At 40.0% G+C, this 26,852-nt stretch overlaps 1 protein-coding gene across 1 annotated transcript in view; it reads right to left on the minus strand.

Moving 5' to 3' along the window:
* The window catches only part of LOC111151466 (ankyrin repeat and fibronectin type III domain containing 1), a 437,740-nt gene that overhangs the window by 46,028 nt on the left and 364,860 nt on the right, over positions 1-26,852 (minus strand). The window contains exons 15-18 of the mRNA XM_022509473.1: positions 21,669-21,884; positions 12,695-12,861; positions 9,911-10,061; positions 8,192-8,360 (exon numbers count right to left, since the gene is read on the minus strand). Coding sequence (XP_022365181.1) covers positions 8,192-8,360; positions 9,911-10,061; positions 12,695-12,861; positions 21,669-21,884 — 703 coding nt within the window. The remainder of the gene's footprint in view (positions 1-8,191; positions 8,361-9,910; positions 10,062-12,694; positions 12,862-21,668; positions 21,885-26,852) is intronic.

Here is a 26,852-nt window from a genome sequence, read left to right on the forward strand (position 1 = left end):
GAATCTCTGGTGTGGGTACAAGTAACCTGCCCTGTTTGTGTTTCCATATGGAAGTGGAAGAGAAGAATGGGGTGAGGGCTTCTGTGGTTCATCCTTATTTCAGCTGTGCACCATTTCAAGGTGCTTCTCAATTCTAGAATTGATTTTTCTCTGTGGTGTCAAGTCCATCCTTCCCACTTCCTCTACTCTAGCACTTCTTTGCCTGACACACAGAAGAACTGATTTCATATGGCCTTTCAGTAAACAACAAACTATTGAGCTCTTCCTAAACCATCTGCTTTGCATGCTATTTCCCCGCTTAAAGACCTCCACTGAGCTCTTTCTTGACTTCAGGACAAAGTCAAACCTTTTACCACCAGAAGGAAAGTGTCTTGTGATCTAGAATTTGAATAAATCTTCAATCATATCCTCCATCATGCAACTACCCTTCACCCTCCACTCAAATTAATTCTAAGCATTGGTCAGGCTGAACTTATTACAAGTCCTGTTACACTTCCATGCTTTTACACGTGCCTTTTTTCTGGTCCTCAAACACCTGTCTCTACCAGTATCTTTAGGTCACACCAGTGTCTTCAGTTCAGCTTCTTCTGATCCTTGAAGATTGAGCTTAAGTGCCTTCTCAGTAAATCTTCACTGACACCTCTTCCTCTATAGGCAGAGGTAGTTTCTCTCTCTTTTGTGCTACTAGAGCACTTGTTTCTAAATGTATCAAGACAGTTACCCACTTTATTAGAATTATGTGTTTACTTGACTGCCTTGGTATTAGGCTGTGATTTCTCTGCGGGTACGAACCATGTCTCCTATTTTTATTTCCTCAAAACCTGAAACATTATAGCTTTTCAGTTAATGTTTATTGACCAAATGAACAAAAAAATTTATGGCCTGGTCTGAAGAGGGCAGACCCTTCCTCCTCCAAAGTCTCCTCTTTCCCTCCATCCTCTTTTCTCTCTGTGCTCTTGATTTTCCTGTTTTGAAAAGTATATTTCAGGTCTATGATATTTACTGGCAGCTATACAGGAAAGAGTCACCATTATTTTGTAGCTTACTCTTGACCCTTGTAACTCCCTGAATGTGTCTTTATGCCTTTCAAGGAGGGATTATATCCTGTTAGCACTTGACAGATGTCCTCTCTTGGCTGAAGAGTGAGGAGAGTGAAGTGTCTCACATTCTGCCTTTCCAAACCAAGTTGGGAAAAAAAAAAAAAAGAAAGAAAGAAAGAAAGAAAAAAAAAATAAGCTTTTTTCCTTCTTTCTAAAATATGAAGATAGGGAGATTAGGAAAAGGCACTAAAGAATTTCTTTAAAAGAAACACTATCATTCCCATCTGAATTCTAAAACGCCAGGGTGTCCACAACTTTCTCTTGTTGTGTCTCCTTGTGGTAGGAACCTTGGATTGGTGGGTGGTCTCACAGCGCCCACACCCCCCACCCCTTGCCACTCACCACAGCGAGCTATAAGGACCTTTCAACTACAGCGCTTCACTTTCCCGTGCTAGTGGTTTTTATGCAGAGCCTTTAATGTTACTTTAACAAATGCTACTTTAACATAGTCTTTTGTGGTTTAGCAATGATACATTTGGTAGCCATCACAGAGGAGGGAAGGATAGACTGGAAGCTTCTAATTTTTTTTTTTTTTCTAATGTGAATCACATGCATTTAACAGACAAAATGGTACAAGGGTACAACAGTGCATTATCTGGACCACATGATTTGTTAGTAATTTACACACTAAGGCTAATTTTCTGTGGTGTTTTTTCTCCCTATTTTTTTCTATATGAGATAGTGACAGACTAAAATGCATTTGACACCAACACAAGAAGTTGGATTAAGCGTAGAGAAGAGTAGAAAGTATTTGGGTTTAGGTATCAGACAGAATTGGGAGTTTGAGTCAGTTCTGACAGTTACTACCTGTGTGGCATTGGGCATGTAACCTCTGGGAGCTTCAAGTTTCCCACATCTAAGATGGATAGTAATGTCTATTTAGAATTAAATCATATCGTATATATACAGTGCACAGAACAGCATGTGGCACCTATCAGAAACAAAAAATTTTTTCACACCCTTACCCTGACCTCTCAGAAAGAATGAGGCATTCAGAGTTAAAAAATTGGAACAGGGTTGAGATTAAAATATTCTCCCTAAGATCTTAACTTAATAAAATCCTAATCAGTCAGGGTCATGGAGCCTAGTTTGGAAGCTAAAAATATCAATAAGATTACCTCCTGTGGTCAGTTTAGTTCCAGGATTCTTTGCCAGTCTGTCAGAAAGAACCTGGGCACAAGATGCCCCTCTAAAGATTCCTGGGAGTGAATGAGTTGACAGTTGGAATTCAGGAGTGGTATCCTAAATCATGAAAAATGGGCCTTAGGAATGAGGGTTGAGACTGTGCCATTTCTTGTAAGCTTGTGGCCTGGATTCCATTAGGCTCAGTGCCTGGATATCCCACAGGCACCTCAAAACTCATCATTTGTCAAACTGAACTCATCATCTCTCCCCTCCCCCAAACCTGTTCCTCTCCTCATCTTTCCTATTTTGGTAGATGGCAACATTATCCATCTCAGCACCCTATTCAGACTCTCTGGCTCCTCCATTTTGCTCTTCAGCCACATTAAATCAATCACAAAGTCCTATTGATTTTAACTCCTCAATTCCTCTTGCCTCTGCTTCCTCTTCTACACCCCTACTGTGGCAGTCTTGGTTCCGGTTCTTATCACTACCACCTGGACCACTCTCTCAGCTTTCTCATTGCCTCTAGTCTCAGCATTCCCTGCTTTGGCTCTCCTGCAGTCCATCTTTAGAGCTGCTAAAATCCAAGACGACCATATTATTCCTTTTAAACAAATCTTTTCATGACTCCCCATTGCCTACATGATAAAGTTTAGCCTCTTTAGGATGGTATACGTATCCCTTTGTGATTCTGACTTTTTAATTTTTAGTTTCATCTCCTGTCTTCTCAGGTGCCATAAGCATCTTTCACCATGAGCTACTAGGAGTGTACTTAATTGGGCTGCATTTCCTCAGGTCTCCTAGCCTTTGTGCAGCCCACTTAAGATGATTTTCCTTTTTAGGTCTGCCTTTTCTTTCCTTTTCTGAATGTTTCTTTCTAATTCAAGATTAGCTCAAATGTTACCTCTTTAAGGAAGGATTGGATATCCTTCCTTTGAAATTCAATTGCCTACCTATTACAGCAGGGCTTTCGTCATATTGGGACTACCCTCTACTGGTGGTCAGATTATGTCTTATTAACATCGGTATGTCCAGCGCAAGCACAGTACTTGACATACAGTGGCAACCCAGCAAATGTTTGTTGAATGAAACATGTAGCCAAGCACTTAAGTATGAAATATATGCCAGGCTTCAAACTGTTTTTTTAAAAATCCCCCAGTTTTATAATCTCACTAGTCCAATCAGTATGAATCATAGAACCAAGGAAATCAGTAAAATCAACTTTTCTTATCATAGGCCTGCTCTCAGTTGTGACTGCCCATAGGATCAGGACAGGGCAACCTCCTCAGTGCAAGCTAGGCAAATCCTCAAGAGGCCACACCACTGGACAGAGTTTCTGAAGGCTCATGATGGTACCACTTTTTGTTTCTGTGAACAGTTTAAATAGTGACCCTTGTCGGTACCCAGGCACTTGCTTGATTACTGCAGTGGAGTATTATCCTGCTTCTATTCAAAGGTTGGGGTGGGGGGAGTGTCAGCCCTCAGGTTATGGAGGGGCCTGGGTTTGAAATGTACCGTTTTGCCTTAGCTCAGCACTGCTTATGGAGCTCTCCCATCCATATGACAGTCCTCCTCTCCCCTACAGTAATTCTGTGAGGGAATAGCCTCTGGGTTTGTCCCAGTCTATTCTTTACTCTAGGAGACAGAAGGCTAAGCTCCTTTATCATTCTGTCCTTGCTAGATCTATTTAGTGCTAGAATAGGCACAGATGCAGTTTTCTGTAGCTGGTTAGCAAGTTATTTATGATCACTCAGGCCACTGGCAGGAACATGGTCAGTTTGCCAAATCTCAAATCCTTTCATTGGGACAGGGATGACTTGTACAAGTCAAACCGAAATATAGTGTAAACTTTTTATAATTGACGTGTTTCCATAATTTGCACCTTTTCAGGTTTCATTAAAATTCCTGTGTTCTTATGACTTTCTGAGTTCTGATTGAATTTCCAGTAATGTTCTCTTTCTCAGAAATGCTTAGTGTATCTGTTGACCTTTTGCTGTGGGTCTACCTATGGAAGGCAGAAGTCCCTACTTAAAAAAACAAGTAAAAATTGCTTAGCATCTTTCTTGAGGGGTTTTAGACCCATTATAGTAAGTCTTTGAAGTTCCTGTAGAAATTGTTATTAAATGCTTTGTGGGCTGAAGTCTAATGGAAGAAGTATGGTAATCAGTACGATAATCTGTTTCTTGGAAAGCTCTGATTTCTTGGGGATAAGGTAGAGTCTGTCATGATTCTTACTAAGGCCCAGCAATCTTTTAAAAATTGTTGCTGGTGGTGCTGAAGTATAATAAACATTGTACTAGATTGTACTGATTTCTTGCTACTGGCAACATTTCCTCCTGATCTCTAGAAAAGACTAATAGAATTTTGTATGTCAGTGGAACTACGCCCAATGAGGTGATCTTTTCTGGACAGTTCTCATAAATCAGTTGGTTCACCTATAATATAATAAAGGAGGACCAGGAGAATATGAAGGTATATGTTATTCCAGGGAAAAACATCTTAAAGTCAGGAACTCTTGAGACCTAGGCTTTGATCTATGGCTTAGCTTTCATAGATGAAGGTTAATATTTGATAGTCTTACACTGCTTTTAGTCAAAGAGATAGGCACTGTTGGATTCTGGTACTGTGATAACTACATCTGTATTTTGTAAGTTCTTAAAATGTTATGTTTTGTGTGTTCTAGTATTAATTCGAGTGTGGTCCATGGACTGACAGCACAGTATCATCTGAGAGCTTGTTAGAAAAGCAAATTCTCCAGTCCTGTGTGGTGGGGCTCCAGGAGTCCTTTTAGCATGCTCTCCTAGTGATTCTCAGTGCATATTGAAGTTGGGGAAGCAGTGTTCTAGAGCATCATATCCTAAAGTGTGTTTTCTTAGTTTTTTAGTAAGTGCCAAACCAAAAATGCTTCTAGTCATGGTCAAATGAATTTAGAAAATGCTGGGCTAAACAAAGTTAAGCTTTTTGGTTTTTATTTTTTCATCTGGGGGGGGTACCAGATTTTACAGACCTTCTAATATGTTACTCTACCACTCAAAATTATCTGTTGGACTCTCAACACACTTAAAGTAGAATCTGAAGTCCTTATCATGGCCCCTGAGGCCCTGCATGATCTGGCTGTTGACTCTCTGATCTCATTTCCTATCTTTCTTGCTCTTGCTTACTATATACTTCACCTACACTGATCTTTTAGCCAAACACACTCTTGCTTTAAAGCCTTTGCCCTTGTCATACCCACTGCAGGAAAATCTCAGGTCTCTGCTTACATGTTTCTTCTTTAAAGGGACTCTTCCAGGTCATCATATACAAAATTGCAGCTCCTGTCTCTTCACCCCAGTCCCTTACCCTAATTTATTTTTCATCACAGCCCTCACTACTGTCTGACATTTACAGTATTGTTTGTTGATTGCTTTACTGTTTGTCTCCACCCACGAGAATGTAAGCTTCATGGAGAGTTTATTCATTGGAGATCCTTAGTACCTGGACTAGTGCCCAGCACATAGTAGGTTACTAAATAGGTATTTATTGAATTAATGAATAAATGAGTGGAGAGAAGGAATTGTAGACTAGAAAGTAACAGTAGTAGGACAAAGTGTGGCTGCCCAGGAAAAGTGCATGAACCTCCCAAAAAGCAGAGGACACTTGCAGAGCTTGGTCCTCCAGGGTCTTAGGAGTCATACACTATTATAATTGATCCCAAATCATTGATTATTACCATGAAGACCACTGAGACATGGGGAAATGAACTTCATGTATTTTTGTCTATAATCAGGGAACAGTAATGACCATTTCATACAGAATGGACTCCTGGTTAGCTCTTCAGTGAAGTATTTTCCTTAGTTCTTTTCCCTGTCAATTATCTATCCCTGGGAAATCATTCACTTTCATGGCTTCAGCTGTTATTAATAGACACTGGCCAAATTTCTGTGTTTAGTACTCAACCCTCTCTCCTGTATTTCTACTGCCAAATGGACATGTCTACTTGTATGTTGAATTTGCACCTTCAGATTCAAGATAGAGCTAAAAGCATCATTTTCTTCCCTAAGTCATATTCCTCTCTGATTTTTTTACTTTTGGTAATGGCAGCAATATCCTCACAGTATTTGAGGCTGAAAACCATTGGAGTACTCCAAAAGTCTCTAGACTTCACCTTTTCTCATTGAAACAGTTGCTCCCTCTTGTTTAATACTCTCAATGTTTTTTACTTCTGTATTTGTTTCCTTTATGGGGGGAGGGTTTGTTTCTGCCCTAATACTGGACTATATGAACTATGCCCCCAGATGTGCTCTTAATCCATCTTAAACAGATTCCTCATTCTGACTCTTAAGATACTGCCCAGTATGGCCATGAATTTTCCAGACCTTTTTATGTTCACTGCTTCTTCACATCATTTCTCTGATCTAGCCAAACTGGACCACTTGTTCTTTTCCCGACTCATTCTGAGACTTTTTGTTCCAGGGAACTCATTCTGCTCCCCCTGACAAGAAAGCTTTTCTTATTGTCCATGTTTATTAGTATCCTGTCCATTCTTTAACACCCACATCAAATATCCTCTCCTCCAAGGTGGCTTTCTGATACCTTGAGAAAAATGTGTTTCCTTTTCTTTTTTCAATATCACTTATGATTGGCATATCTTATTAGCTCATTTAATAATAATTTGTATCATTATTTTACTGCTACCACTGTACTGAAGGCCCCTTGCAGGCAGAGACGTTGTCTTACTCATCTCGGAATCTCCACAGTAGGCATCTAATATATATGTATTGACTTGAAATGAAATACCATGACCCAAACTGTATTTGGAATAGCAGTGCAGTCATATCATGGACTAATAATGTTCTTTGGATGGGGAACTCATTGCGTGGGGTCATATTCACATCCAGGCCTCTTGGGATTGGTATGGCCAATGTGACACGGAAAAGGTGCAGAAAGTTTAAGTGATTGCCAGTGTCTCACAATAGAGGACCCAGGACTCTCAAGTCCCAGTCTGCAAGTGTGATTCAGGCTTCTGTTAATAACTCTTTTTCTTCTGGAAAATAATAATTGCTATTCTTTAGTTGTTTTTGGCATCTGAATGGTTGGAGCAAGGGAAACTGAAAGGCTTAATCCATTTATCCTCAAGGGATAAATTCAGATTCAGATGCCCAGGTCTCAAAATGGCAGTTGCCTGTCTGCTTCTAAATCTGGTGTCTGGGGAGCAATCCAAAGAGAGTCTGCCCCCATTTCATCCACCCAGCGCTCACCCTCCCACAAATCCTACAATTCATTTGAACTGATAGAACTCCTGCTAATTGCCTCTTATTGGCCTGTTATAAGATGAAGCATGGGGAAGAGACAAAGCCTCCCTATTCACATTCTCAGTGGGCAGCAGAGGTCTCTGCAAAAATAGAGAAACTGGGGCCCAGGCTATTCATTTTTGAAAGTCAGGACAAGATCTTCCACCATTCAGAATCCCACATTATAATCACAACACGGCATCCTGGGATGCTATTTTCTCAAATGGTCTGCTAGAAATCTAGAGTCTGTTTAATAAATCAGCACTACATTGACTTTTTTTTTCCTCCAGAGTGATACGCACTTTACATTTTAATTTCACTATTTTTTTCCCCATTTGGAGGTGAGAGAGAGAGAGAGAAAGGGCAGTGCTTTTCATGAAAACATCAGTTCTTGTACTTATGTTTTAAGAAAGCAAAGCGAAGGCAAGAACTGCAGCCTGATAACTGAACACTCTGTTTAGAATTCCCTCCTCTCCATTGGACCTTAGCTAGGTTTCAATAATTATTGCTCAGGCACATAGTCTTGGAGCTTTGCTTTCTCTCAGACTTGTACACAGTTCTAGGAAGGGTTGTTGCCAAAGCCATCATGTGATTTATTGACCCTCCACTGGGACAAGGGGGAACAGATATAACTTTGTGATTTTATTATAAGGAGGCTGGGTTAATATTTCTAGGTGAAACAAGCTACTATACCAAGTTCAAACATCTGAAGAGGGAGGTTAAGAAACCCTGAGTGTGGGGTGTAAGGATTATTCTGTCCTGGGGCTGTACAGACGTCGTCTGAGGCAGGGAGCAGGAGAAGAAAGGACACATTGTGACCCATTTCCAACACCTCCTGTGTGTAGAGGCGGAAGTTCCTTGCCTGCAGAGGGACACGCGCGGAGGAAAAATAGGAGAGTTACAACATGGCACTTACATAAACAACACCAAACTGGCATAAAACATCTAACAAAATTACACGACTTCAAGCTTGGAATTTTTATACAACATAAATATTAGGGTTCAGCCCATTTAATAATGCTATATAAAATCAAGATTTAAGGCAGTAATGTTCCACATAAACTCTGAAAACAACATTTATGCTTCTTATAAAAGCAGAAAATGATTGCATTCTGTGGGTTTTTCAAAATGATGAATATAATTACATGAAGCAACAAAAATGGATTGAATTAAAAATCTACTAGTTTCAATTTAAGTTGGTTAAAGGGGAAAAATGTAGTTTCTGGCCAAGGGTTGAAAAAATTTTACAAGTATCCAAAAAAAAAAGTTGTATGCACTCTTAGGCAGTTAGGCAGCCCTCTCCCAACATGTGTATGTAGCCCAAGAGTCACCAATGAAATATGAGCTGCTTCAAACCTGCTAAGCTCGAGAAACCCTTTAATAGTATCTACTGTCACAAGTAGAGCTGGTGTGTTTTTTTCTCCTCCTGAGTACATGGCCACCCCTGGAATAATCCAGTTTCTCCCCTAGTGCCTTTATGGCATCTTGTGCAATTTATTCTTCATCAGTGTTGGCTGTTTTGGACTAACCTTGCAGTACTGACTTAAAATCTGAGCAGTACCCCAATGGAAGAACACACTTGGAGTCTCTAATCTATGTCCCTATGACCATAGGTCAGGGGCCAATTCTGGGTTGTTGCTCTGTTATTGAAGAGGGCCAGTTACTCCTGTGATGGGCTTCCTGTTTTATAGGCTAAACTTGGTTGATTGTGTGTGTGTGTGTGTGTGTGTGTGTGTGTGTGTGTGTGTGTGTGCTGGGTATGGGGAAATGGTGAACCTAGGCCAAAAAGAAAAAAAAAAAAAGAGAGAAATGAATTCAGCCTAATGCTACATCATGTTAACTTACTAGACAGAGCCTAATAAACTTTTACTGTTCTCTTCTGTGCCAACAGTTTTTCCTGAAGTTGCTTATTAGTGGAGGTTAGATTCTCACCTTTCGATTTAGATAAGATGACAATTTTGACAGCAAATTCTCTATTTGTGAAAAGATAGCCATGGCATAACCTTGCCATTGCTGTAAGTTATACTACCACTAATCTGCTGTTCTTAGATAAATCATTTGTATATCTAACTAAGTGTATACTTATTTATTTATTCTCCTTGACTTGTGCTATCCCGAAGCTGAGACTTGGTGTCTTTTCAAGGTGGGCTAGTGAATTATTTTTCCTTGCTTGACCAGACCACAATAAAGCCAGGTCCAGGAGCTGTGGAAGAGGTCAACATGCAGGAGATAGAGAAAAGGGGCAGAAGTGTGTCCACTTGTAGGTGTCAAATTCAAAGTGTGCAGCATGTGCAAAGTGGTATTTAAATCACTGAAAATGAACTCATATATATTTTTTAAACTTCTGAAGTTTTATACACAATGCAGTTTCCATTAGCCATAAAAGAAGATAAAAATGGTAAAGACTAGTACCTGGTGTAAAGGTGTATTGATCTGCTTAAGGAGGGCTTTCACTGCCATCTGGAGCTCGTAGAAGAACAATTGCATGGGGCAGTCAGAAGTATGATCCACACTTTCCATAGATTCAGAGCCAGAAAGCTTTTGGACCCATTCCCACTCCTCTCTGTATGTTGAGTCAAGTTAAAATTAGAAATTTAACAAAAGTTCAGAACACAGCTCAGAACATTTTTACTGTATATGTCCAGAACCTGGATAACCAATTTTTGGTGGTTAAAACTCAATACAATTCATGAAATTTGAACTTTTTGCCACCCAAATGGAATTTAAAAAGAGCTTTTGCTAATTTAAACTTAGTTCACCTATCAAACCATATATACCTCAGAACAGCAGGTCTAATTTGTATCAATCAGTTTCTGAGTTTGGAGCTTTGAAATATTTGGTAATAATTTCCTGACTGTCTTCATTTTTCTTTCCCTGAAGATCCTCTGTAAGTTCTAAGGCCCTACATTTTACCACAGGGGCATCTGCTGGTTAATTCAGCAGTTGGGTAACCACAGGACTCTGGTCCAACTCAGGCAACAAACCACATGGCACATTTCAACCCTGGCCTGTTGTAATCGTGGGGACTATTTTGGTTTCTTACCCCTTCCAAGAGCTTGAGGAGAATCACAAACAGGAACACCAGACAATTCCAATAAAAGGAACTAGGGGACACACATCACTGCTTCCATCCTCCTTTCAAACCAGTCATCTGTGTCTTTATTCTGCGTGCTCTGTAATCCTTCCTAATGAACTTTTCCAAATGTCATGCAGAAGGAAGGGGAAAAGAATGATGGTGGGAGAAAACACATCTGGTTTGTCCCCCAAAGGCTGTTCTTCAAAAGGAGCTTAGAAAGATCAAGGTAAATGCTTCCTGGGAACACTGTTTCCACAGGTATGCTAGCTAGCACAAGTCTCTAAACACGTTCATTTGGCCCAGTTTCTCCTCTTTCTGACTGTGCAGGGAGCAGCAATATGCTCTTAGGAGCAGGCTAGAGAGGGAAGGGAAGCCCTTCTCTTCGGGCACGGAAAGAGAGGAGGTGCTAACATATGTTCCCACCCGTGTGAAAACCTTCTGAGGGCTCTCTCCAGTGTGCTATACCAGCCTGGGCTCCAGTCTGTGTCAGAAAATGAAGTTGATTATGACATGAGCTTTTCATCAGAAAACAATCTCTTTTAACAAACTATCCTCTTAAAAAAGTTTCTGTGTTCAGGGTATCTGCTTCCTTTTAATTCCTACACTGGAAAATACTATGGAGAATCTACCCTATTGTCCCAATAAGAGAAACAAAATAAAAATTAAATCCTACTTCAATCTGGGTATCCTGTTGGCTTCACAAATTGAAATCTTGGAGGACCTGCTTGGGAGTTGTTTCTTTTCTCCCATCACTGATATTGAACTAAATGAGGGGGTTCTGACTAGCACAAGCATTCATAAAACCTAAAGGATAGCACACTGCTAAAATAGCATCTATAATTGAGTTAGAAAATAAATTACAAGTAGAATACCATGAAACATCTACCATTAACTAAACAGTTTAGTCTGTAAGGATGAGGGAGATGGAACTGGCAAGAGTGAAGGCTACTGGAATCTTCTGTAAAAATGAAACTTGGATCCTTGTCAAGGGGAAATTAGTTGGTATAACCACTAAAAGATAGAGTCTAAACCTTTAAGACACAAATCTAGAAAATGGATGAAAGTAACCATTGCTGAGTCAACCCACAAGTGAGCCATGTAACTAACCTCTTGGGAAGGATTGAGAAGATAACCAAAGTTGATGTAGAAGTGACCACCAGATGGCAGACTTAAGGTCTGGGTGTAGTTGAATGGTGAAAGATGAGAATATGGCAGCTAGTGAGTTCTTTGAAGAGCCCATCATCATTTCCTTTGTTGTCATCAAATAGTATTTAATAAACAATACACTACAGTTAATAAGCTATTGTCACTTTATGGATCAAATTTTAAGTGACCGAATTAGAATCCCTTTTGGTTAAGCAAATCCATAGCTGTAACTAGAATCTGCACATCTAATTTGTACTGTGAAGCCTGATGAAGCCTCAAGAGTTCTTATCTATTCTGTCCCTTTTTTCAGGTTGAGCACAATTCAGTTCATTATAGTAGATTTTCAGAGGCCTGCTGGAGGGCTAGTTGTAAATCTGAGCCAGATTACCAAGATTGGGCAGCTTTCCCAAAGCTAACAGGGTAATTCACCATAATGCCAAACTGTGGAGCAGTTTCCAGAAGCACAGGCCTTGTTACTTTTTTTCTTCTTTAGAGAATCATAAAGAGTACAGGAAACATACAGTCCTCAGGCCACAGGGTTAGGGGTGGGGACACTGAGCATAGGAGGATTCTTTAAGGGGAAATTGCTCTACCAGAACCCATTTCCACAAGTGATACTTAAAAAAAAAAAAAAATGACTAAGTTGTGAAGAAAAGATACCGGAAATAGAATGTTAAAAGAAGAGGGCATTTATTCATTAACCAGTTGAGTATTGGTGGTTGCCCGATGAATACCATAGAGGGGAAGTGTAAGGAGTGTGCATCTCCTTCATGGGCTCACTCCTTCCACCAACCATCACCACAAACCCTCCTTATCCTAATGCTAAAATGCAGCTAAGCCTCTACCCTGGTGTACTGGCACCTGGGGACATCTCATCACAGAAACTACACTGTGTCAGTTTGCTTCTGACTCATCAAACCCATCACTTGAGCCATGGTTTCATCACAAGGAAATCTGGATTCCTCACAACTTACTTGGAAATGTTACTGTTTTCACGGATCTTCACGTGGCAGAGAATGTTGGGCAACTTTTGGGTAACCAGAACTTTGATCTGATCCACAGAGCTACACAGCTTTAGGTAACCCAGATATAATCCAGGAGAGAGACGCTGATGACTCCTTTTGTAATAAGAGAGAATATCCTGTAGGGTAAAGAACAAAACAACACATAGAACACCTTGAAAAGGTAAACTCAAAACTTTTTCCTTTCTTAGGTACACAATGTCATAAATGAAAGGAGCTCTAACTAAGCAATTAGGTAAGAAGCCTTGGATACCACCATGAATGTTAAGGACATGTTGGTGGTACAGGCAAGCTTATCTTCAGGAGAATTACCCTCCAAGTCAAGTAATTAGTCATTAATATAGCCTGCATGCCTCCTATTTCCCTCAGTTTTCAGAGCCAGGATAGGTGTATGGATTGTGACTGGGAATGGGAAACTAAAAAACTAGAATTCATAATTTCTGTCCTTGCAGGGCTAATTGTTTAGCTGGGGGAAACAGAAATTTGCAAGTGTCAAAGCTGACAAAGCTGTACAGGAAGCCTCATTGTTTCAGAATAATTGGTATCTAGGAAAAGTCTTATTACTGAATGACATCGTTTAAAATTGGATCAAAATTTTATGGTAATTAGAAAATGACTTGGTTGATTCTTTATCTTGAAAAATGAAACAAAAGTAATAGCAACAGGTTTGTTTATCTTACATTATTAACACTTAATTCTGAGGATGAAGAAAGAAGTATTGATTCCTTTTTTTTTTTTTTTCTTTTTTTTGGCTTAGTGTTTTAGGCTAAATTGTCTGATAGCTGAAATGCTATTCCTCATGTTTAACTTATACAACATGATCATGAAGAGGATATTTTCGCAAGAGTATTTGAAGTCTTCATATCTTTTCCCTGGCTTTTAAAAAATGTTGATATTTAGGTCATTCTCCTAGGATTCTTGTTCATTTTGTGTTCTTCAGTTGTTAACTGGCCTGCCCCTGCTAGATTCTTAATTGTCAGTAGCGTTGCCTGTGATTTGATCAGGTCTCCACATCATCTTCATCAGCTTCAAGAAATTCTGTATCTTTTACAAGATTTTAAAATTTGTCTTGTAATAGATTTGCCTGGAATTTGCATTGTATTTTCACATCATAATATTCCCCAGGCAGCAGAGACTGAGTGAAGCTGTAGGTGCAAGAGCAAGTGCCGGCCTAGTTGAGCGCAGAGGGATGTTTGAGTGGGGTCGTGTTTTATGTGTGGTTGGCTCTCCAGTGAACTCTTTTTGTGGTGAATTTTGCTTCCCTATACAACTGCAGGAACTCAGATAGTGAGTAAGTAGAAATATATATCAGTAGTTAATACCTTTTTCAACCTTTGGGCAGTGGGGGAATTGAAACAGAGTTAGAAGTGATGAGTCAGGTAAGCATTCGTATAGGCCAGAATGTAGCCTGGTTTTCTGAGGGAGTGAAAAGAAGGAAATGCAGGGAAAATTAAAAGGAAGAGAAAAATCAAACATTTAAACTTATACAGAATTCTATATGGAACAGAGAGATATGAAGCCTTCCTTGACCTGTATGCTCTGAAGGAGTGATCCCTCCTTTGTGAAATTCATCATCTGCAACATCTAACATATGCTATTGTGTATCATCTCCTCTGTCCTATCCTTTATCAAACATACTGAGTTCCAGGCACTACAGGAGACACTGAGGTTTCAGGTGAACATTATGTGATCCCTACTTTTGAGAAGGTTGAAAAAGACAGATGAGTAAACAAATGACCACAATATTCTGAAATCGGTTTTATAATAGAGGCAATGGAGGCATACAGAGGAAGGAATACGTACTATTTTTCCTCTTTTATGTTCTTTTCTTGAACCAGGCTATGAAATTAATGGCAGTACTATGTTTTCTATTGCTTTGTGTCTTTAGTACCCAGTGCTATTTCTGTATATACTAAATACACAACATGTGAAAGTCAGGACTGGTCCCTAAGCCAGAACATAGGAGAATAGCAAAAGAGGGACAAAATAAGAATGGTCACAGTTGGGAGGAAGGCATAACTAGCAGGTACAGAAAAGCAAAGGCTAAATAACTTTTATGATATTTGGCAAAAAAAAAAAAGACTAGAAAAATTGGATTTTGTGTTCAAGAAGGAAGGAATTTTTATTAATGTCAGGAGATGGATAAGGCAGAACTTTTTGATGTCTCCTATCTTACCTCTTTACAAAAGATCACAGGAGTGGACTGGAGAAAGTTCAGTCAAAGTGAAATTTTGAGAAATGAACAGGTAATAAGAGAAACAAATGAGAGAAGGGGAAATGGAAGTATTCAGATCAGCAGAACTGGATGATATGCACCCTAGAGATACTTGCTGTACAAGCAGATGTGGCCACAAACCCACAGGTCATTATTTTTGAGAAGTGATGGGGAACTGGAAAAGTCTCTAGAGACTAGAAAAGGGCAAATATACCTATCTTTAAACAGGAAGGAGAGAGACACAGGATGACCCTGGTAATTAAAGACCACTAACTTATTGATCTTTGAACAAAATGAGAATGAACCATCAAATAATCAATTTTCAGTTACCCAGGAATCCTGAGACACTTTTAAATAGGAATCAACATGGTTTTGTGAAGGGCAAATCATACAGACAATGTTAATTTCCAGTAACAAAAGAGCAGAATCCATAGACCAGGGGGAAGTCTCAGTGTGATCTGTTTTACTAGATAATCTGGCAAAAGTAGAATCTTGACCACATTACTTTAATAAGCTGACTATCTGGGTTGAAGATTTGTGGATGATGGAGGTGGTGTGGGAACAGTAGACATGTTGAGTGATGGCCCTATAGGGACTTGTCCTGAGGGCCTGTCTCTTTAGCTTGTTGAGGGCCTGTCTCTTTAGCTTATTTATTGATGTTTCAGACAAAGAAATGAAGAATGTGTGTATCAAAATGGTGGGTCCCAAATTTGTTGTGGTTTTGATTTTCTAGAAAATAGTAATAAAGCTCTGAATGATCCTATGCACTGGAAAAATAAGCTATCATAATTAGAGTTGAAACTTAGTAAGAAAATGTCTTTGTAAAGACCCACACCCAGGAAAACAAATACAGGATGGATATAAGAGAAAAACATGTGGGGGTTAGAACTAACCACAAATAGAATGAGAGTTAGGAAGACACTGTGGTTATGTAAAAACCAACACCATTCTTAGATGGAGTAATTTACTCTTTTGTTCACTTTTTTAAAAGGACTGACTGAGCATCTGCCTGTGTTTTCCTGCCTTTCATAGTCATTTATCCTTCATTAGTCAGATTGTTTTTAGAGCCTGAGAAATGTATGGGAAGAGAAAGAAACTGTCCCATTCATATAATCTTAGGTACACTAGGAAGGACTTCTAAACCAAATCCAAAGGCTTTGGGCCCATATATTGCCTGATTTGACTTCTAACCTGTTTTTCTAGCCTTTAGTTTCATACGGTCCAGTTGTGTCTCTTATCTCCAGCCAAAATGTATTGTTTTTTTCTTCCTCAGACATATCCCAGTGTCTCTTCTTTCATTCTGTTGGTTCATGAATTCACTCACTCGACAACTTTTATTGGGCACCTACTATGTATCAGGGTGTCATGCTAGAATATTAATGACATCAGTGAGATGTGATCTTCCCTTTCATGGAACTCAGATTTCCATGTGTGAGAGAGACATGTAGTAAATTTTTCTAACTCAAGGTGATGAGGGTTGTATAATATCCATTGTGACCCCAAGGGAGGGTTATATCTACTTTTCCATTTCCTTATGCCTCATTTCTCTGCTATGCCCTCTATTTAATTCTCTCTCTTTATTCTTCCTTCCTTCTTCCCTCCCTCCCTTCTTCTCTCCTCTCTCCTTCCTACCCGCTCTTTTTCTCTTTTTTTCCTCCACCTGGTGAACTTAATTTACCCTTCATGGCTCAGCCAAATGTCACCTCTTCTACAACGCCTTCCCTGATATTTCCAGGGAGAATTAATAGCTGCTTTGTCTGTGCTCCCATAGTACACTGTTTGTACTGCTATCAGGCTCTGGTTTAATTCTGCCTTGTATTACCTTGATTTGTTTACAAGTCTGTCTCCCTCCCTTGACTGAACTCCTTGAGAGCAGGGACCTTGACTTACTCATTTGTTTTTCCTATAGCACCTAGAAGGGTTCCTGGCACCTAGTTGGTGCTGAAAAAATGTTTATTAAATATGAAGTGAGAGGCCCAGAGGTAGTGGAATCTGGGGCTGGGCCTCTTGAAGAGAATATGCTATGTTGGTATAGGGACCAGGAAGGATCTATCCAACCACCCTCCCTTGAGCAGGTATCCTAAGAGCTTGTTAGAAGAATGATAGATGCTTTTCTAGTAACTACAGGGCTTTTGTTTCATTGCAGAGAGAATGGAAACTGAATTGTCCAGGGATAGCAAAGGTCATAAAATGGTGGCCTGGGTCTTTGTGGGCCCAAGATTATATGGACTGCAAAAAAGTTTTAAAAAATTTTTAAAGATTTTATTTATTTGAGAGAAAAAGACTGAGTGAGAGAGCACGAGCGGCAGGGGGCGGGGCAGAGGGAGAGGGAGAAGCAGACTCTCCACTGAGCAGGGAGCCTGACTCGGTCTCCATCCCATGCTAGGGATGCTAGGATCATGACCTGGGCCAAAAGACAGATGCTCAACGGACTGAACCACCCAGGTGCCCCAAGAATTTAAATTTTCTAAATTATTTTCTAACCTTTAAAAATAAAGAGATTTAATTCAAAACTCTGTAGATTTTCCAACTTCTCTTTAAAAACTGGAAAACATTTCAACATTGGGACCACTTTCTTCCACTGTAGTTAGATGAGGCTGAATGGGGTCTTTAGATGGGACAAGGGCCCTCCAGATTAGTCTCTGTTGCTTCTGCTTGTTTTCTTTTTCTTTTTTAAATTGAGATGTAATTAACATACTATAACATTCACCCTTTTAAAGTGTGAGATTCTGTGGTTTTTTCCTATGTTCACAAGCTTGTGTGATTATCAGCACTACCTAATTCCAGATCATTTTCATCACTCCACAAAGAAGCCTGGCATTCATTAGCTGTTATGCCCGAGTCCCTCCTCCCTTTGCCCCTGGAACTACTCATCTACTTTCTGTCTCCGTGGATTTGCATGTTCTGGATGTTTTGTATAAAGGGAATTATATAATATGTGGCTTTTTGTGCCTGGCTTCTTTCACTTAGGGTAATGTCCTCAGCATTCATCCACTTTGCGGCATGGATCAGTGCTTCACTCTTTTTTATGGCTGAATAATATTCCATTTATAGATATACTACTTTGGTTTATCCATTCATTAGTTGTTGGGCATTTGGTTGTTCCCACTCTTTGCTACTTGAATAATTCTGCTATGAACATTGCTAAACAGGTTTTTGTGTGAACCCAATTGTTTCTCATATCCAGGTCAACTGGCTTACTTTCATTCATCTTCTTGATTCCTACAGTTTTTGATTCCCATGTTTTAGGGGCTGCATGGAGGTAGAAAGAGCAGGAATGTGCTGGAAAAAAGAAACAACAGAGAAGGGCAGAAGAAATAGTAGGTCTTGGGCATCACAGGTGTAAGGAGGCACAGGGTGAGAAGGAATGCCTGAGGAGGAGGAAAACTTCACGGGCTTTCTCTAAGATTACACCTTTTTCCCAAGGATTCAAAGAAAGGGAGGGAGAGGGCATGTAAAGCAGTTCGGCAGAATGGGAAGGGTACCTGACTAGGAGTAAGGAAATTTGGGTCCTAGTTTCTCCTATGCTGCTTTTTGGCTGATATGACCTTGGGGAGTTATTTCCCTGAAATCTGTAGCTTCATCTGTGAGTGGGACACACTCACAGATGTGAATAAAACTGCCCAATCTCACTGGGTTTTCACAAAGATCAAATGATATTATAGATGTGACAAAGTGTTTATAAACTTGAAAATATAGTACTAATGTGAAAGATTTATCTTCAAGAAGAGTTCACCTGTGAAGTTTCCAGTTATTAAGGTGACCCAGGAGATCAATGTCTGAGTAACTCAGCACCTGAGAGGGGCCTCCCTATTGGAAATACTCTCATTGCCAATTAGTTTGCTCAGAGGGACTCTAATTTGTTCATAATAACTCTCTTTTTCCTAGACGCGTGTGGGGAGGATTGCTTCCTTTATCCCTCCCTCCCTCCCTCTCTCCCTCCCTCCCCTTCTTTCCTTTCCTTTCCTTTCCTTTCCTTTTCTTTCCTTTCCTTTCCCTTCCCCCTCCCTCTCCCCCTCCCCTTCCCCTTTCCCTTCCCCTTTTTTCTTTCTTTCTTTCTTTCTTTCTTTCTTTCTTTCTTTCTTTCTTTCTTTCAAAGGATCTTTCTTCTAGATATGAGAAAGGCCTGCAATGAAGGTCTGGGACTTGAGAGGATCGGGAATTTGAGAGGGTTAGACCCTGGAGCTTCCTCGGGGCCCTACAGATTAGTAGATTAGTTATGGACCCAGATTTTGTTAGAGCCCTTACCTGTTTTGAAAACCCCATTGCAGATCATACAATTTTTATGCAACTTTTCCTTAGTTCTTACGGAAAAAGAGACAGAGTGGTGTAATGCCCCAAGGGATGACTGAGCCAATTCCAGGGTCTGTGGGAGGGTATGGCCTAGGTATGCTCTGAGGAGGGCCAAGCATTATTTGGATTTTTCTGAGTAGAGAAAATAATAACAATCACTAACATTTATTTTAGTGCTTACTTTTGCTACTCTTCTAATGCTTTATGTATTAACTCATTTAATCTTCATTCAAACCCTGTGAAATAGAGTTTTTTGCAGAGGAGAAAATATGAGAGATCAAAAATTAAGTAACTTGCCCTAGTCATATAACTAGACAAGGTGGAGTCAGGAATAATACCCAGCCAGCAAGGTTCCAAAGTGGTGCCTTAGTATGTGTTGTGATATGGCAGGAAAAAGCCCAAGCCTCCCATCTGAAGGTCTGGTGGTCTTCACTCTACTGACCATAAAAGGAGACTGGTTTGTGGCCCAGCCTGCTTTGGGCAAACACCAAAACTTGTGACTACTTCCGTGATGAGTTGGTGGGGCCAAATCTTGACTTAATTAGGCGTGACTGGATACCAGCCCCAGTAGTTTTATTCCCCATTTCCTCTTCAGTGTAAGACCTGAATGGAAGGAGGGGAGAGAGAAGTAGGAGGAGAAGGAGAGTGGGGGTGGGTGGGAGCGACATCAGGCAGAAATGTGCCAGTCAGAGGGGGTAAATTTTCCATTTGAATCTGTGTGGAAACCTGATCTTGCCTCTATTTTTGGTCTCCTTCTCTAACAACCTTTCGCCAGATTGGAATCTTTCTGCACCTGTAACACATTTTTAATGTAATAAGTCTAGGAGAAACCAGGTATTATATCATGCTGGGGCCTGTGCTGTGTTTCTAGGAGCAAAGGTAGCCCAGACCCCAGTTTATCCCTATAGGGGATTAGTGTATTAGTCACCCTGTAAAAGCTCAATTTATTATGATTTTTAAAATGTTTCTTTTAGCACTTGCTTATAAAGGGTGAAGAGGGGAGCCACGAATATGTCTGTGTTCCATGCCCCCATCTCTTACACACACATGTACACACACACACACACACACACACACACACCCTCTATCAATTTCATATGAACCCAAATTCTGTAAAATCAAAGCCAGAGGTATTGGCTTTGACCAGTTAGCTTACCTTTGTTACACTGGACTCCATTCTGGTTTGGGCTAGTATAAGGAAAGTAAATACTGTATCAATCACTTCTCAGTGAGGAATGAAAATAAGATAGTGGGGGGCTCCTTGGTGGCTCAGTGGGTTGAGCCTCTGCCTTTGGCTCAGGTCATGATCTCAGGGTCCTGGGCTCGAGCCCTGCATCGGGCTCTCTGCTCAGCGGGGAGCCTGCTTCCCCTTCTCTCTCTGCCTGCCTCTCTGCCTACTTACGATCTCTGGCAAGCAAATAAATAAAAATATTAAAAAAAAAAAGAAAATAAGATAGTAGGCTGGTGGCTTAGCTTTTTAAGGTGATCATAAAGGGTTATATGTACCAAAGCTGGGGTTTAGGTGGGACAGAGCCCTTTCTTTCCCTTTACTCTGGGATGGCTATCTTGTACACATATGCCACCAGTTGCACAGGGCTCAGTCAAGGTAGGTGTTTCTGCCAGCTTTACCACCTAACTGCAGAGTACTATAGAACTCATCCCCATGACGCCGGGATCATGACCCGAGCCGAAGGCAGCCGCCCAACCAACTGAGCCACCCAGGCGTCCCTTTTGGTGCCTTCTTTAAGGAGAAGAATATAACATTATTGGGATCTCTGCCAGGGCACTGGAAGGGGCTTATACAGGCGAAGAGCTAAACTGTGCTGGAGCTTCATTAGCTTCACTAACTCTGCCTCTCTGTGTGGCCATATGTCGTATATAATTTCTTTGAGTCTCAGTCCTTTCATTCCTATAATGGACTTTATCATGCCTGTCTGACCCAGGGGAGCATTATAAGGAACAAATGAGTAAATAGGTGTTAAGAGTTTTTGTTCAGAGGGTTTTACACACACACACACACACACACACACACACACACACACACACACAGAGTCCAGGAATGTATTATTATTATTATTATAGTCCCTTCAGGTATTGGTTTAATGTTTTGATTATACTACCTATAGACCCCTACTCAAATATTTGTCTCAAAGTTTCTTGTTGGTTCTTCGGTCAGGGGTATTTTTGGAGTGCCCAACACTTGTATTGCTTGATGAATTCCAGAGCTGGAGAGTGATAAGTAAAAAATAAGATTCTGCATCTTTCCTGTGTGTGGGATACAAGCAGTGAAATACCTCTGGGCCCTCTCCACTTCATCACTGCATTTGTAAGTGGCTCTTGGTATATTTCACTGGAGTCTCAACAAGTGTGTTTGGAACTTTAAATATGCAGTATTAGAAAACTCAGAAGACTGCCTACCTGGATGGTGATCAGTAAAATGTCTAAGGCTGTTGGCTCCTCGGGTGTTGACAAAGACTTCCTCTGGCTTTGGAGCTTTGAGATCTGCATCCATTTGCCATTAAAAAATGAATAAAGCATCTCCACTTCTCTGATGGTGACTATGAGGATGTTTCCGTGCCGGTCTTTAATGGGCTCATAGTAAACTCTTCCCAAGTTGTGTGTTCCAAGTAAGTTCTAGAAACAAATAGATTTCTGGTAGCTGGGATGATACTGTGCAAACAAAGCAACATAACTGCAACAAAAGACACTGCATGATTAACTGATATTTCTGAAAAGTTTTTTTATTTTTTTAAGCAAATTTAAACCTAGAGTATGTGCCACCACAGAAATGTACTTAACAGAAGCTCAAAGAAAATCTCTTCACCATAAGCCTGCAAAGATTATAGTAAGAGGCACAAAAATTATGTTTTTTTAAGCAAATTCAATATCTGTAAATATCTCTTACCCACATAGACACACCAGCCCATAGACCTCCGTTACCAGCCCTTGAAGAGAATCCCAGATGTTTTAAAGAAAAATGCCTGATATTTCAAGTATGCCACTTGTGGAGTTTTCAAGAGATCTACAGTAAGCTGGTATGAAGTGGGGTTGTTTAAAATGAAGAAGTGAATTGACAATGTAGCACATTGTACAGGTCCCCAAATGACTGCACATTCCTTTCAAGATACTTTAATTGGGAGATTGGCCTGGTTTGACTTATCTGAATTTCAGGGGTTTCTGTTTATTTAAAATTATGTTAAAATTATTTGTAAGCTAGGTCAACTGAGGCAGACAATACTTTTAGTAAGGTAGGAAGAGAAAGATGCCACATCAAATGTGGAGGGGCCCATTTTTATTACTAAAATAAACAGAATTTTTAAAATATGCAGGGCTTGAAGATTTCTAACCTAGAACACTGGATGAATAGGATAAAATACCCTTTTACTTTAATATCTGTGATTTTTAAAAGATATAAACAAACCATCTCAGCACTCCCAGCAGCCATTTGTGAGCTCAGATAAATGTTGATGACCAGTTAGCAGGAGAGCGAAAGTAGAGCCAGAACTTGGGAAAGTTAAACGGATGACCTAAAAATGAATGAGCCAGCTGGTCCATGTCTACAGCTTTGAAAACACGGGAATATTCTTCCAGGTAGAGACTGTCTTGTATCTTTTGTTTTTCCTCGTTAGAACTGGACGCATAAGTAAGAAATTTCATTAATAATTATTAACATATAAACATTTGTGGGATCATTATTTTTTAAATTAACCTAATCATTCAGTCCGATTATTCCTTTTCAGTAAGTGACTTCTAAATCTAGAGAAGTTAGTTGGGTAAGGCTTTTCACCCAGCCCTCTGTAATAATACAGTTTTATATAAAGGCAGTTTGCTGCCAAGTAATACTGGTGAATAAACTGATAAGCTGGCTATCAAAAAAAAAAAGGGGGGGGGCCTTATTGGTACCATAGGCCCATTTCTGTGGTGTAAATGCTCCCACTGACACTAGCCAATTTAAAGCTACCCAGCTACCAAAAGTTTGACAACAGGCTTTCAGAATTCCTGAATATTTAACAGTTGGCTCTCTTGAGCCAGTTCAACTTGGCTCCAGCAGCCACCAGCCACAGCTGCTAAGCCTTTAGTTACACTGGTATTGAGTTTCAGGGCGGCTCCTGTTCATTAACTCTTAGCCTTCTGAAGAATTTTTTACCCTCTCTGGCCCTGAGTTTCATCATTTAAAATTAAGAGTCAGCCCTTATGCTAATCCCTACCTTACAGAGTGTTTGGGGATTAAGTGAAACAATGCACGAGAAAGTATTCTGTAAACTCTTTAGCTTCATACAAGTAGGGTATGGGCTTTCTTTATGCTCTAATTGGAATCCCACCCTGGCTTACACTTACTCTTTTTCAGGACTCTGCCTAGGTTTCATCTTTTCTGGGAGAACTTTCCCAACTCTCTCAGAATTTACCATCCCTTCCTTTGTCCCCTATAGTTTCCTGTGGAAACTTGTATTTTAGTGTGACTCTGGTTTTCCTACAGGTTGGTGTACATGTCATGAGCTCATGGTTATTTCATTTCTGTGTCTCTGGGTTACTTGCACAGTGCCTGGCACATATTAATAGCTCATTTAGTCTTTGTTGACTAAATTAACATTTTATCATTAGGACAGTAGAAAATATGATTTATTTTGGACTAAAGCTGGTAGGGAGACATTGAATGTGGTGGTCGTTGTGTTTAAGCAGAGTTATCATCAGTGGTTCACCATCATCTTTGGATATGTTGACCAACACTTTGAATAAGAAAGCACTAAAAGTCTTCCTGAAATTCTTTATTGACATCAAATTGGGTTAGAGAACTAGCTCTGGGGAGAGCCCAATTTCAGAGCAGAATATCTTTGTGAAAATAAATTGCAACCATGTTCCAAGGGGGCAAATTTGGGATTCTTTAGGCCTAAAGGAAAACCACCTTAATACTTTTTGTGCTGTGCAACCAAGATTGGGAGATCTGGGAACCCTGAGGATCCTTCAAGTTAAAGAGGAATAAAAACCACCTGATGGCTCACAGGAATGCATCTAGGTTATAATCAGAACAAATCACAGGACTATCAATAAGCCTTAGATAAGCATACTATTTAGAGACCTTTATTCAGCTTGGGGTGACATGGAAAGTTGGATATGAAGGCCTGAAAAGGAGAGTAAAATTATGGGGAAAGTTTTATCTCCCTTCTTGAAAAATGAAAAAGACATGGTATTTCTAAGTGTTACCTGGCTTTTAATCCTTAGTACTAATTCTAAAAGCTATGGAAGGGGCGCCTGGGTGGCTCAGTGGGTTAAAGCCTCTGCCTTTGGCTCAGGTCATGATCCCAGGGTCCTGGGATCGAGCCCCACATCGGGCTCTCTGCTCTGCAGGGAGCCTGCTTCCTCCCCTCTCTCTCTCTCTGCCTGCCTCTCTGCCTACCTGTGATTTCTCTCTCTCTCTCAAATAGATAAAATCTTAAAAAAAATTTTTTTTTTAAAGCTATGGAAGGGGTGGGTGCCTGGTTGGCTCAGTGGGTTAAGCCTCTGCCTTCGGCTCAGGTCATGATCTCAGGGTCCTGGGATCGAGCCCCGCATCGGGCTCTCTGCTCAGCAGGGAGCCTGCTTCCTCCTCTCTCTCTCTGCCTGCCTCTCTGCCTACTTGTGATCTTTCTCTCAAATAAATGAATAAAATCTTTAAAAAAAAAAAAAGCTATGGAAGAGGAAAGTTTAATGTAACCCAATCTACAGTGTCAGATGATTACTGTATTTTGAGGGTATTTCGGATACCCCTTAATATAAGAGCAATGTACACTTTGCCTTTTGGGTACCCTGTCATTTTCCAAGGGTGGGAAAAATAGTGTGGGGTCTTGGCCACTTACAGGTTTTCTCATCTTATTATTTTTTACTCCAAATGTTGGTAGATAATTGTCTTTCTTCCTGCTTAGGTCATATTAATCAATTAATCCATAATTTACCCTTTTTCAATAAATCTAATCTACTTCTCCTAAATCAGCTCCAAATGATACAGAATAGACTACTTTTACTTTTTAAGCTATAATATGGATAATTTCTCCTATTTAAAATTTTTGTCTGCTTTTTAAAGTAAGTGAATTCATAATAAGATGAAGTAGTATTGGAAAAAATGTAGACTTTAGAGTTATATAGATCTAGATTTGTAACCAAACTCTGATACTTATTATTAGTGCAAGCTTGGGCAAGTTATATAACCTTTGTAGGCCTCAGTTTCATCATCTGTTAAGTGAGTATCAGTAATACTATTTTCTTATTAGGGTGTGACGGAGGTTAAGTTAGATATAGTTGTAAAGCACTATCACGGTGCCGGGCATGTATTCTGTGAAATGAAAGTTGTTGTTTCGTATTATTATTTATTATTATATATTAAAGAACCTCACTATAGAGCAGAAATTGTATTACAAGGCACCTGGTGCACAGTGAATGGTATGCACTGTGATGAAGGTGAAGTCAGTATGCAATGAAAACTGGAGGAGAAAGATGGTGACCATAGGGATAAAATGTCTGAGCCAGTCTTAAGAGAGCATGAGTCAGGGCATGACATGGTCAGAATCTTTTATTGGCTACCATGGCAGAAGCGTAGAGAAAGGATTGGAGAATATACTGGAATATATAAGTATTCCAGTATATATAATACTGGAAGCAAGAGTGTGACTTTGGAGGCTTTTGATGTAACTGGAGTAATTAGGCAGTGGTAGTGATGCTGGAAACGGGGGGTACAGTACAGTGATAGATAACCAGAGGTAGGTCCACAGGATTTATGTATGACTGATGCCAATCAAACTATTTAAGAATGCATTTTTACTTTCCTCTTAACATCATAGAAAATGTCAATTACCAGAGAGATCTAAAATATTCAGTAGTGGGGCGCCTGGGTGGCTCAGTGGGTTAATAAGCCTCTGCCTTCGGCTCAGGTCGTAATCTCAGGGTCCTGGGATCGAGTCCCGCATCGGGCTCTCTGCTTGGCAGGGAGCCTGCTTCCTCCTCTCTCTCTGCCTGCCTCTCTGCCTACTTGTGATCTCTCTCTGTCAAATAAATAAATAAAATATAAAAAAAATAAATAAATAAATAAAATAAAATATTCAGTAGCAATTTCCCCAAATCCAGTTTTCTTCCTCTTGTGAAATATTTTGTGTGCCTATTATCCCTTCTCACTGCCTAAAAATCAAAGGCGGCTTCATTATTTTTATACATTTTTATCCTAAAGATCAGCAAAAGGTTTGGGCAATAGGTCCTACCAGAAAAAAAAAAAAAAATGACAAAGACTTCTGTTATTTAAGCAAGCAAATAGAAATGTGAAGTAGAGAGGTAATGCATAGCAGTGCTCTGGCCTTCCATGGACACCGTAAAGGGTAACTGGTTGCTGAGTACTGTGAGGCACTGGTCACCGTGCAGGACTGGTAAACTATCCAGGTGGTGACTATGGCATGAGGTACAGTTCTGTGACCCCCCCCTTTTTTTTTTAATAAGATAGAGCACCTCTAGGTATACTCTCTGGTGTACAAGGGTTGGACAAATGCATTTACTTATTCAACCAATACTATTGAATTGGAGTGATGAAATACAAAGTGGGGTCAATGCCAGGAAGCTTTTCAGCTTGGTGGTGGGAAAAGA

This window comes from Enhydra lutris, unplaced genomic scaffold (genome assembly GCF_002288905.1).
Source record: "Enhydra lutris kenyoni isolate GAN:26980312 unplaced genomic scaffold, ASM228890v2 scaffoldscaffold26, whole genome shotgun sequence".
NCBI lineage: Eukaryota > Metazoa > Chordata > Mammalia > Carnivora > Mustelidae > Enhydra > Enhydra lutris.